This window comes from Pseudopipra pipra, unplaced genomic scaffold, assembly GCF_036250125.1.
Source record: "Pseudopipra pipra isolate bDixPip1 unplaced genomic scaffold, bDixPip1.hap1 HAP1_SCAFFOLD_217, whole genome shotgun sequence".
Taxonomy (NCBI): Eukaryota; Metazoa; Chordata; class Aves; order Passeriformes; family Pipridae; genus Pseudopipra; species Pseudopipra pipra.
In genome coordinates this window covers 27,431-41,313 of record NW_026990696.1, presented here as the reverse complement: position 1 = coordinate 41,313, position 13,883 = coordinate 27,431, and the positions used below count along the sequence as shown (strand labels likewise).

General features: G+C 51.4%; 1 protein-coding gene across 1 annotated transcript in view; it reads right to left on the bottom strand.

Moving 5' to 3' along the window:
• Positions 1-13,883, bottom strand: part of LOC135408188 (dysferlin-like) — a 62,120-nt gene that overhangs the window by 21,781 nt on the left and 26,456 nt on the right. The window contains 7 exon segments of the mRNA XM_064643490.1: positions 729-834; positions 1,118-1,232; positions 3,173-3,339; positions 5,298-5,429; positions 10,366-10,521; positions 12,892-12,958; positions 12,960-13,085. Of these exon segments, the coding sequence (XP_064499560.1) occupies positions 729-834; positions 1,118-1,232; positions 3,173-3,339; positions 5,298-5,429; positions 10,366-10,521; positions 12,892-12,958; positions 12,960-13,085 (869 nt within the window).

The window sequence follows — 13,883 nt, the reverse complement described above, 5'->3', positions numbered from 1 at the left end:
TGGGATGTCCAGCTGGTGTATCCCTGGTGGTGCCCATGGATGTGTCCCTCTGGTGGATCCCTGGTGGCCCTTGGTGGTCCCTCATGGATGTGTCCCTCTAGGATGTCCAGCTGGTGGATCCCTGGTGGATCCTTGGTGGTGCCCATGGATGTGTCCCTCTGGGATATCCAGCTGGTGGATCCCTGGTGGCCCTTGGTGGTCCCCCATGGATGTGTCCCACTAGGATGTCCAAGTGGTGGTCCCCCATGGATGTGTCCCTCTGGGATGTCCAGCTGGTGGTGCCCATGGATGTGTCCCTCTGGTGGATCCCTGGTGGCCCTTGGTGGTCCCCCATGGATGTGTCCCACTGGGATGTCCAGCTGGTGTATCCCTGGTGGTGCCCATGGATGTGTCCCTCTGGTGGATCCCTGGTGGCCCTTGGCTCAAAGTCACAGCCCTGGGGACTCTCTGTCCTCCCTCCCTCGGGCCACCCTGACCCCTGTGACCATCTCTGGCCTCATGTTTTCCGTTTCTCTCACACCAGAATTTCGGGAAGTTGTCCCTGGACTGTCCCAGCAGCCAGGAGAGCGCTGCCTTTGGGAATTCCCACCCCCAGCCCGAGCAAGAGGGTCCCCCAGGGCCTGACCCCCCTCTCCTGATCCAGCAGGGATCCAGGACATGTCTCATCCCTGGGGAGGGAAGAGCAGGATGGGGGACGAGCGCAGGGCCCCCCAAGTGCTCCCTGGTACCTTTCTCATCCACAGCTCTGTTGAGATCCGTGTCCCACTCCAGGTCTTCCCATTTCCAGCCCGGAGGACACTCGATCTCCTCCTTGGGCAGGACCTTCTCCCCGTTCTGTGGGACAAAAGGCAACAAAAGGATCCATAAATCCCCCCTGATCTCCAGCACTCCCAACCCGGGGGGGTGCCCAGCTCCAGCATTCCCCCCCCAGCTCCAGCATTCCCCCCCCAGCTCCAGCATTCCCCCCCCAGCTCCAGCATTCCCAGCCCAGCTCCAGCATTCCCGCCCCAGCTCCAGCATTCCCCCCCCAGCTCCGGCATTCCCCCCCCAGCTCCAGCATTCCCCCCCCAGCTCCAGCATTCCCCCCCCAGCTCCAGCATTCCCGCTTTTCCCTCACCACGTCGGTGTAGGCGTCGGTCATGTGGATCCACTGCCCCCCGGGGAGCCGGACCTGGTTCTCAAACACCTCCTCCACGAAGCTCAGGTGTCCTGCATCCACGTCATGGAGCAACCTGCATCCCGGGAAACACCCCATGGGATTCCCCATCCCACCCTCCACATCATGGAGCAACCTGCATCCCGGGAAACACCCCATGGGATTGCCCATCCCACCCTGCACATCATGGAGCAACCTGGGACACATCCCAGTCAGGGATTCCCCATCCCACCTCCACATCATGGATCAACCTGCATCCTTGGGAAACACTCCATGAGATTGCCCATCCCACCCTTCACATCATGGAGCAACCTGCATCCTTGGGAAACACTCCATGGGATTGCCCATCCCACCCTTCACATCATGGAGCAACCTGGGACACATCCCAGTCAGGGATTGCCCATTCCACCCTCCATGTCATGGAGCAGCCTGCACTCCAGGAGACATCCCATGGGATTGCCCATCCCACCTCCACATCATGGAGCAACCTGCATCCTGGGAAACACCCCATGGGATTGCCCATCCCACCCTCCATGTCATGGAGCAACCTGGGACACATCCCAGTCAGGGATTCCCCATCCCACCCTCCATGTTGTGGAGCAACCTGCACCCCAGGAAACATCCCATGGGATTGCCCATTCCACCTCCACATCATGGAACAACCTGCATCCCGGGAAACACCCCATGGGATTGCCCATCCCACCTCCACATCATGGAGCAACCTGCATTCTGGGAAACATCCCATGGGATTGCCCATCCCACCTCCACATCATGGAACAACCTGCACTCCAGAAGATATCCCATGGGATTGCCCATCCCACCTCCACACCATGGAGCAATCTGCATCCCATGAAACATCCCATGGGATTGCCCATCCCACCCTCCACATCATGGAGCAGCCTGCACTCCAGAAGATATCCCATGGGATTCCATATCCCACCCTCCATGTTGTGGAACAACCTCCATCCCGGGAAACATCCCATGGGATTCCCTATCCCACCTTCACACCATGGAGCAACCTGCATCCTTGGGAAACATCCCATGGGATTGCCCATCCCACCTCCATGTTGTGGAACAACCTGCATTCCAGGAAACACCCCATGGGATTGCCCATCCCACCTTCCACATAATGGAGCAATCTGCACTCCAGAAGATATCCCATGGGATTCCACATCCCACCTCCACACCATGGAGCAACCTGTACTCCAGGAGACATCCCATGGGATTGCCCATCCCATCCTCCACATCATGGAGCAGCCTGCGCTCCAGGAGATATCCCATGGGATTCCATATCCCACCCTCCATGTTGTGGAACAACCTCCATCCCGGGAAACATCCCATGGGATTGCCAATCCCACCTCCACACCATGGAGCAACCTGCATCCTTGGGAAACATCCCATGGGATTGCCCATCCCACCCTTCACATCATGGAACAACCTCCATCCCGGGAAACATCCCATGGGATTGCCCATCCCACCTCCACACCATGGAGCAACCTGCATCCTTGGGAAACATCCCATGGGATTGCCCGTCCCACCTCGACATCATGGAACAACCTGCATCCCGGGAAACATCCCATGGGATTCCCAATCCCACCCTCCACATCATGGAACAACCTGCATCCCGGAAAACATCCCATGGGATTCCCAATCCCACCCTTCACATCATGGAACAACCTGCATCCCGGGAAACACCCCATGGGATTGCCCATCCCGCCCTCCCGGGCACCGGCACAGCCTGGGGCCACGCCCAGCATTCCCAAACCTCTTCCACCTCAGCCTCCAAGCAAAGCTCCCGGGAGCCCTGAGGCCAAGCCCAAAAAGCAGTGAAATCCCTCCCAGTGCCCCACGGGGATCCCACTCCCAAACCTCCTCAGCCTCGCAGAGCCCGACCCTCCTCCCTGCTCCGGGGGCCAGTTCTCCATGCACAGCCCCGGGATGAGCCCCAAGGGAGCACCCTGAGGAACCCCCACGGCACCCCAGCCCCCCAGCCTGGTTTTGGGATGTCCCACTCACGTCCTCTCGGGGCAGACGAACCAGTCCCCGGCCCAGGCCCAGCCGGCGGAGGGTCGGAAGCTGTCCTTGGGCAGCCGGATCCGGCCCGTCACGTCCGAGTACTTGGGGTAGGTGAGGCCCGTGGTGCCCCAGTTCCCCACCAGCGCCAGCTTCGTCTGGTTCTCGTACTGGGGGGAGCAACAGCGGGCGGGGTTTGGGGTGGGCGGCGCAAAATCCCGCCGGAGACCCTTTGGAATCCCAGCGACGGTCCCCGCGGGGCCCCTTCCCGAGGATGGAGCTCCTGGGAAAAGCCAAACCCCAGCAACACCCCACCGTGGGCACCCCCGGAGTCCCTCCTGGCCAGCAGGAGGATGGAGATGGGAAGGGACAAGGGGGATTTATGGCTCATTCCCAACCTTCTCCTCAACCTCCCAGGCTGGATATTGATGGAATTGGCTCCCTCTCCTAACAGTTTTTAGGGAATAACAACCTGTGGTCCAGCCCATTCCCTTCCCTCCTGCACGAGGATGGAGATATAAAGGGACAATGTGGATTTATGGCTCATTCCCAACTTTCTCCTCAGCCTTCCAAACCGGATATTGATGGAATTGGCTCCCTCTTCTAACAGTTTTTAGGGAATAACATGACCTGTGGTCCAGCCCATTCCCTCCAATCCTGCAGGAGGATGGAGATGGGAAGAGACAAGGTGGATTTATGGCTCATTCCCAGTTTGATCCTCAGCATTCCAGGCTGGATGTTGGTGGAAATGGATCCCTCTTCTTACAGTTTTTAGGGATTAATGTGACCTGTTCCCACCAGGATCCAGCCCATTCCCTTCCCTCCAGCAGGAAGATGGAGATGTGAAGGGACAAGGTGGATTTATGGCTCGTTCCCAACCTTCTCCTCAACCTCCCAGGCTGGATATTGGTGGAAATGCCTCCCTCTCCTAACAGTTTTTAGGGAATAACGACTTGTGGTCCAGCCCATTCCCTCCCATCCTGCAGGTGGATGGAGATGTGAAGGGACAATATGGATTTATGGCTCATTCCCAGTTTGATCCTCAGCATTCCAGGCTGGATATTGATGGAATTGGCTCCCTCTTCTTACAGTTTTTAGGGAATAACATGACCTGTGGCCAGCCCATTCCCTCCCATCCTGCAGGAGGATGGAGATGGGAAGGGACAAGGGGGATTTATGGCTCATTCCCAACTTTCTCCTCAACCTCCCAGGCTGGATATTGATGGAATTGGCTCCCTCTCCTAACAGTTTTTAGGGAATAACAACCTGTGGTCCAGCCCATTCCCTTCCCTCCTGCACGAGGATGGAGATATAAAGGGACAATGTGGATTTATGGCTCATTCCCAACTTTCTCCTCAGCCTTCCAAACCGGATATTGATGGAATTGGCTCCCTCTTCTAACAGTTTTTAGGGAATAACATGACCTGTGGTCCAGCCCATTCCCTCCCCTCCAGCAGGTGGATGGAGATGGGAAGGGATGATGTGGATTTATGGCTCATTCCCAACTTTCTCCTCAACCTTCCAGGCTGGATGTTGGTGGAAATGGATCCCTCTTCTTACAGTTTTTAGGGAATAACATGACCTGTGGCCAGCCCATTCCCTCCCCTCCAGCAGGAGGATGGAGATATAAAGTGACACTGTGGATTTATGGCTCCTTCCCAACTTTCTCCTCAACCTTTCAAGCCAGATATTGATGGAAATGGATCCCTCTCCTTACAGTTTTTAGGGAATAACATGACCTGTGGTCCAGCCCATTCCCTCCAATCCTGCAGGAGGATGGAGATGGGAAGAGACAAGGTGGATTTATGGCTCATTCGCAGTTTGATCCTCAGCATTCCAGGCTGGATGTTGGTGGAAATGGATCCCTCTTCTTACAGTTTTTAGGGATTAATGTGACCTGTCCCCACCAGGGTCCAGCCCATTCCCTCCCCTCCTGCACGAGGATGGAGATATAAAGGGACCATGTGGATTTATGGTTCATTCCCAACTTTCTCCTCAACCTCCCAAGCTGGATGTTGGTGGGATTGGCTCCCTCTCCTCCCAGTTTCCAGGGATTGACGTGACCCGCGGAGCTGCCGCCCGCCCCGGGGAGGCCCCAAATCCCGGGATCCCCCCGTGGATCACTCACGGTCTCGGCGAACACGGAGAGCTTTCCCTCGGCGAACTGGTTGAACTCCTTCTCGTCCACGGCCAGGCCGAACCAGAGCCGCACCCGGATCTGCGCCGGGATCCGCGGCCCCGCAGCCTCCTCCTGCGGGTACTGCCCGGGAACGGCCCCGTCAGCACCCCCGGGGGGAGCAACGGGAATGCTCGGGGTGGGAGGGCGGGAATGCTGCCCCGGAGGGGGGAGGTGGGACATGGAGCACAGCCGGGAATTGGGAGGACTTTGGGGGTCGCGGAATCACGGCGGGAAGAGAACTTTGGGATCATCCAGTCCCGGTGAACAGCCCGGAAATGTGTTCCCAGGGCACCCCCAGGAGCTTCGAAGGCCCAGGGGTTGGAGGCAGGGAGAGGGGAGGGATCAGGGACAGGGAGAAAGGCAGGGAAGGGGCAGGGAAAGGGTCAGGATCAGGGACAGGGAAAGGGACAAAGTCAGGGACAGGGAAAGGGATCAGGGACAGGGAGAGGGACAGGGAGAGGGACAAGGTCAGGGACAGGGTCAGAGACAAAGTCAGGGACAGGGTCAGGATCAGGGACAGGGAGAGGGACAGGGTCAGGGACAGGGTCAGAGACAAAGTCAAGGACAGGGACAGGGTCAGGATCAGGGACAGGGTCAGGATCATGGACAGGGTCAGGATCAGGGACAGGGTCAGAGACAAAGCCAAGGACAGGGACAGAGTCAGGATCAGGGAGAAAGTCAAGGACAAGGTCAGGGACAGGGTCAGGATCAGGAACAGGGTCAAGATCAGGGACAAGGTCAGGGACAAAATCAGGGACAGGGAAAGGGACAAGGTCAGGATCAGGGACAGGGTCAAAGTCAAGGACAGGGACAAAGTCAGGGACAGAATCAGGGACAGGGATAAGGTCAGGGACAGGGACAGGGACAAGGTCAGGGACAGGATGAGGGACAGGGAGAAAGTCAGGGACAGGGACAAGGTCAGGGACAAGGTCAGGAACAGGGACAGGGTCAGGGAAAAAGTCAAGAACAGGGACAGGATCAGGAACAGGGAAAGGGACAAGGTCAGGGAAAAGGTCAGGGGAAAAGGTCAGGATCAGGGACAGGGACAAGTCAGGGACAGGATCAGGGACAGGGAGAAAGTCAGGGACAGGATCAGGGACAAAGAAAGGGACAAGGTCAGGGACAGGATCACGGACAGGAGAAAGTCAGGGACAGGATTAGGCACAGGGATAAGGTCAGGGACAAGGTCAGGGACAAGGTCAGGATCAGGGAAAAAGTCAGGAACAGGGAAAGGGACAGGATCAGGGCCAAGGTCTGGCTCAGGGACAGGGATAAGTCAGGGACAAGGTCAGGGACAAAGAAACAGGGACAAGAGCAGGGTCAGGGACAAGATCAGGGACAGGGTCAGGATCAGGGCAAAGGCAAGGACAGGGACAGGGACAAAGTCAGGGACACCCTTCAGGGCCAGGACACCAAACCCGACCCACACATTCAGCCAAACCAGAAATAATCCACCGGAATTTTCCCTCAGTGCCCTTTTTTCTCTCTCTCAGCCGCTTTTCCCTAATCCAAGTGCTGCTGGTTTTCCATCCAGAGCTCAAGGACAGAAAAACAAAATCCCAATTTAGGGATTTTAGCTCGTTTTTGCTGCCAGCTGGGTCTGGGCTTTGGGGCTTTACTGGGTTTATTTTGTTTGACTTTATTTCTTTAGAGCTTGTTCAGTGCTGGTTCCCTGCTCCCCAGCTGGCACCAGCCAAGGAATGGCACCGGAGACGGGAGAAACTCGGGAATGGCACTGGAGACGGGAGAAACTCGGGAATTGCCCGGCAGGGGGACGGCAGCTTAAATTTCTCGGGGTGGCAGAGGGTCAGGAATGGGGGGAAAAACGTAAAAAAAATTTTAAAATGAGATATATTTTCTAAAAAAAGCACCGTCTGGGCCAAATCTTCACTGCCCTGGGATTGCAGAACACAGGGAGCTACTCCTGGGATCTGCCGCAGATATATACTACCCCTTCCCCCAATTATATATATATATTTATATTATATATATAGTTACATTATAAATATATTATATATTTATTCATATATAATATACATAATATAAATATATATAAATAATATATATATTATATATATTATATCATATATATAAAATATATAAATATAACTAATATAATTATATTATGATATATAATTATATAATATAATTATATAATATTATATATATGGTCGCTTTTAGCTTGCACAGTATATTTATTAGTGTAAATAAATTTATATATACTTCCCCTTTCCCCAATTATATATATATATTTATATTATATATATATAACATAATATAAATAAAATATATAAATATAACTAATATAATTATATTATATAATTATATATAATTATATATAATGTATTAAATATTACATATTATATATAATTATATATAATTATATAATATAATTAATATATTATATATATAGTTGCTTTTAGCTTGCATGGTATATTTATTTGTGTAAATAAATGTATATATACTTCCCCTTTCCCCAATTATATATATATATTTATATTATATATATTATATAATATATATAAAATATATAAATATAATTTATATGATTATATTACATAATTATATAATATAATTATGTAATATTATATATATGGGTGCTTTTAGCTTGCACGGTATATTTATTTGTGTAAATAAATGTAAATACACTTCCCTTTCCCCAATTATATATATACATTTATATTATATATATATTATACAATATATATAAAATATATAAATATAATTTATATAATTATATTTTTATATAATTATATAATATAATTATATAATATCATATATATGGTTGCTTTTAGCTTGCACGGTATATTTATTTGTGTAAATAAATATAAATATACTTCCCCTTTCCCCAATTATATATATATATTTATATTATATATATTATATAATATATATAAAATATATAAATATAATTAACATAATTATATTATATTATATAATTATATTATATTATATAATTATATTATATTATATAATTATATAATATTATATATATGGTTGCTTTTAGCTTGCACGGTATATTTATTTGTGTAAATAAATGTATATATACTTCCCCTTTCCCCATATATATATATACCTTTATATAATATATATATAATATAATATATATAAAATATATAAATATAATTATTATAAATATATTATATAATTATATAATATAATTATATAATATTATATATATGCTTACTTTTAGCTTGTAGGGTATATTTATTTGTGTAAATAAATGTATATATACTTCCCCTTTCCCCAATTATATATATATATTTATATTATATATATATTTATATTATATATATAATATATATAAAATATATAAATATAATTATATAATATTATATATATGGTTGCTTTTAGCTTGCATGGTATATATATTTATATTATATATATTTATATTATATATATATATTTATATTTTATATATATTATATATATTATATAATATATATAAAATATATAAATATAATTATTATAATTATATTATATAGTTATATAATTATATAATATAATTATATAGTATTACATATATGGTTGCTTTTAGCTTGTAGGGTATATTTATTTGTGTAAATAAATGTAAATACACTTCTCCTTTCCCCAATTATATATATACATTTATATAATATATATTATATAATATATATAATATATAAATATAATTAATATAATTAATTATATTATATAATTATATAATTATATCATATAATTATATAATATTATACATATGGTTGCTTTTAGCTTGCACGGTATATTTATTTGTGTAAATAAATGTATGTATACTTCCCCTTTCCCCAATCATATATATAAATATATTATATATATTATATAATTATATAATATAATTATATTTATTATATTTGTTATAGAATTATAATTATTAAATTATATTATATAATTATATTACATTATAGATATGGTTGCATTTAGCTTGTAGGGTATATTTATTTTTGTAAATAAATGTATATATACTTCCCCTTTCCCCAATTCTATATATATATTATATTATATAATTATATAATATATTAAATTATATTAATTATATTTATTATATAATTATATTATATAATCATATAATATTATATATATGGTTGCTTTTAGCTTGTAGGGTATATTTATTTGTGTAAATAAATGTAAACCACTTCCCCTTTCCCCTAGAGGAGCCTCTGGCCTGAAAGTTTCTCTTTGGTGTCAAGATAAAATTGTGGGAAGGGGGTGGGGGGGGAAACCCGGAAATTGGATTTGGGGTTTTTGTGGTGGCTCAAAGGACCCCACACACCCCCCCTGGACAGGAATTCCTTGGTACCTTGAGGGTCTGGTTTGGGGTTTTTGTGGTGGCTCAAAGGCCCACACCCACACCCCATGGCCATGGATTCCTTGGTACCTTGAGGAAGATGGTCTGGTTTGGGATTATTGTGGTGGCTCCAAGGACCACACCCCACCATGGCCAGGGGTTCCTTGGTACCTTGAGGAAGATGGTCTGGTTTGGGGTTTTTGTGGTGGCTCAAAGCACCACACACACCCCCTGGACTGGAATTCCTTGGTACCTTGAGGGTCTGGTTTGGGGTTTTTGTGGTGGCTCAAAGGACCCCACACACCCCCCTGGACAGGGATTCCTTGGTACCTTGAGGAAGATGGTCTAGTTTGGGATTATTGTGGTGGCTCAAAGGACCACACCCCACCATGGCCAGGGGTTCCTTGGTACCTTGAGGAAGATGGTCTGGTTTGGGGTTTTTGTGGTGGCTCAAAGCACCACACACACCCCCATGGCCAGGGATTCCTTGGTACCTTGAGGAAGATGGTCTGGTTTGGGGTTTTTGTGGTGGCTCAAAGGACCCCACACCCCCTGGACAGGGATTCCCAGGTACCTTGAGGAAGATGGTCTGGTTTGGGATTATTGTGGTGGCTCCAAGGACCCCACACCCCCATGGCCATGGATTCCCAGGTACCTTGAGGAAGATGGTCTGGTTTGGGATTTTTGTGGTGGCTCAAAGCACACCCCCCCTGGACAGGGATTCCCAGGTACCTTGAGGAAGATGGTCTGGAGCCTGCCGCAGTCGGCGCCGCAGCAGCCGGGGATGTTGCGGGAGAAGAGCACGCGGTGCGCGGGGACGCGGGCGTAGGCGACGCGTCTGTCCCCCTGCAGCAGCCAGATCACGATGTCCGGGAGGCTGTTCTGGGGCTGCAACGGGACAGGGGCAATGGGAGGCTGGTCTGGGGCTGGAGACACCCCAGGGTCCATAGGGAGGGATCCACACCAGGAGGGATCCACCCCGGGAGGGATCCACACCGGGACATCACCAAGGAATCCCTCCCGGGGCTCGTGGGAAGGACCTCAAAGCTCATCTCCTTCCACCAACCTTCAACACCTTCCACCAGCCCAGGTGGGTCCAAGCCCCGTCCAACCCGGCCTTGGACACTCCCAGGGATCCAGAGGCAGCCACAGCTTCTCTGGGAATTCCATCCCAGCCCCTCACCGCCCTCCCAGCCAGGAATTCCTGCCCAATATCCCACCCAAATCTCCCCTTTTCCAGTTTGAAGCCATTCCCTGTGTGTTGTCCCTCCATCCCTTGTCCCCAGTCCTGTGAGGGTGGGAAGGCCCTGGCACAGGTTGCCCAGAGAAGCTGGATGAGGGTAATTAAAGAATCCTGGAATGGTTTGGGTGGGAAGGGACATCAGAGCCCATCCAGTCCCACCCCGTGCCATGGGCAGGGACGTGGCAGGGACATCCCACTCTCCCAGGTCGCTCCAACCTGGCCTTGGACACTCCCAGGGATCCAGGAGCAGCCACAGCTTCTCTGCCCAACCTGGGCCAGGGCCTCCCCATCCTCCCAGCCAGGAATTCCTTCCCAATTTCCCATCTAACCCTGCCCTTTTCCAGTGGGAAGCCATTCCCTGTGTCCTGTCCCTCCCTGCCTTGTCCCCAGTCCCTCTCCAGCTCTCCTGGAGCCCCTTCAGGCCCTGCCAGGGGCTCTCAGCTCTCCCTGGAGCCTTCTCTTCTCCAGGGGAACCCCCCCAGCTCTCCCAGCCTGGCTCCAGAGCAGAGGGGCTCCAGCCCTGGCAGCAGCTCCGGGGCCTCCTCTGGACTCTCTCCAGCAGCTCCACGTCCCTGTGCTGTTGTTCCCAGGGCTGGAGCAGCTCTGCAGGGGGGTCTCACCTCAGACAGGGGCAGAGGGGCAGAATCCCCCCCTGCCCTGTGCCCACGCCGGGGGATCAGCCCAGGGAATGGGGGATTCTGGACAGGATCCTGTGGAGCTGCTCACCCCCCAGCACCCCAAGTCCTTCCCCTCAGGGCTGCTCCCAATCCATTCCCTTCCCAGCCTGGATTTGTGCTGGGATTGGCCCGACCCAGGAGCTCCTGCCCTTGACCTTGTTGGCCTTAACTTGGCCCTGAGCAAGGACAAACTTCCACCCCAAGGCTCCAAACTTGGCGCCTTCCAGACACGGGACAACCATGGACTGGGATCCAGGGACACCAGCCCTGCTTCCCACCAAAGAACAGCACCAGGCAGAGACCGGGAAGGACAAACCCCTCCAAGGAGCACAGGAGCCCCAGGAGCACCCCAGCAGTGTCCCCCAGCAATGTCACCCCAGCAGTGTCACCCCCTCTGTCCCCACCCCAGCAGTGTCACCTCCTCTGTCCTCACCCTAGCAATGTCACCTTCTGTGCCACGGTTGGAGGTGGCACAAACAGTGTCACACAGCAGTGTCACCCCCTCTGTCCCCACCCCAGCAGTGTCACCTCCTCTGTCCTCACCCTAGCAATGTCACCTTCTGTGACATGGCCCGGAGGTGGCACAGCCAGTCCCACCCCAGCAGTGTCCCCCAGCCCAGCAGTGTCCCCCAACAGTGTCACCCCAGCAGTGTCACCCCCTCTGTCCCCACCCCAGCAGTGTCACCTTCTGTGCCATGGCCTGGAGGTGGCACAGTGTCACACAGCAGTGTCACCCCAGCAGTGTCACCCAGCAGTGTCACCCCCTCTGTCCCCAGCCCAGCAGTGTCACCCAGCAGTGTTCCCCCAGTAGTGTCCCCAGCCCAGCAGTGTCACCCTGTGTGCCATGGCCTGAAGGTGGCACAGCCAGTGTCACCCAACAGTGTCACCCAGCAGTGTTACCCCCTCTGTCCCCAGCCCAGCAGTGTCCCCCCAGCAGTGTCACCTCGTGTGCCATGGCCCTGAGGCAGCACACCCAGTGTCCCCCCAGCAGTGTCCCCCAGCAGTGTCCCCCAGCAGTGTCCCCCAGTGTCACCCAGCAGTGTCCCCCAGCAGTGTCCCCCAGTGTCCCCCAGCAGTGTCCCCCAGCAGTGTCACCTCGTGAGCCATGGCCCTGAGGCGGCACACCCAGTGTCACCCAGTGTCCCCCAGCAGTGTCCCCCAGCAGTGTCACCTCGTGAGCCATGGCCCTGAGGCGGCCCAGCCAGTGTCCCCCAGCAGTGTCACCAGCAGTGTCCCCCAGCAGTGTCCCCCAGTGTCCCCCAGCAGTGTCACCTCGTGTGCCATGGCCCTGAGGCAGCACACCCAGTGTCCCCCAGCAGTGTCCCCCAGCAGTGTCACCTCGTGTGCCATGGCCCTGAGGCGGCCCAGCCAGTCCTCCCCCTGCTCCAGGATGGTGCCCAGGCTTGTTGTCGCGGTGTTTGAGCCGCAGGGCCGCCTGCACCATCTGCTCCAGGTGGGAGCTGCGCTGCCGGAACAGCCGCTGGTCCAGCGCCGTGCTGCAGGGTCTGCCCAGCACCGGGGGCAGCTGCAGGCTGGGGGGGACACAGGGGTCACACTAGGGGATGGGGCAGAGGGGGGTCACACAATGGGATGGGCTGGGATGGGGCACAGAGTGGGATCACACTCTGGGATGGGGCAGAGGGGGGTCACACAATGGGATGGGGCAGAGAGTGGGATCACACTCTGGGATGGGGCAGAGAGTGGGATCACACACTGGGATGGGGCAGAGAGTGGGATCACACTCTGGGATGGGGCAGAGAGTGGGATCACACTCTGGATGGGGCAGAGAACAGGATCACACAATGGGATGGGCTGGGATGGGGCACAGAGTGGGATCACACTCTGGGATGGCTGGGAATGGGACAGAGGGGGGTCACACAATGGGATGGGGGCAGAGAGTGGGATCACACACTGGGATGGGGCAGAGAATGGGATCACACACTGGGATGGGGCAGAGAATGGGATCACACACTGGGATGGGGCAGAGAATGGGATCACACACTAGGATGGGGCAGAGAATGGGATCACACACTGGGATGGGCTGGGATGGGGCAGAGAATGGGATCACACTCTGGGATGGGGCAGAGAATGGGATCACACACTGGGATGGGGCAGAGAATGGGATCACACTCTGGGATGGGCTGGGATGGGGCAGAGAATGGGATCATACTCTGGGATGGGGCAGAGAGTGGGATCACACTCTGGGATGGGGCAGAGAGTGGGATCACACTCTGGGATGGGGCAGAGAATGGGACACACACTGGGATGGGCTGGGATAGAGCAGAGTGGGATCACACACTGGGATGGAGCAGAGAATGGGATCACACACA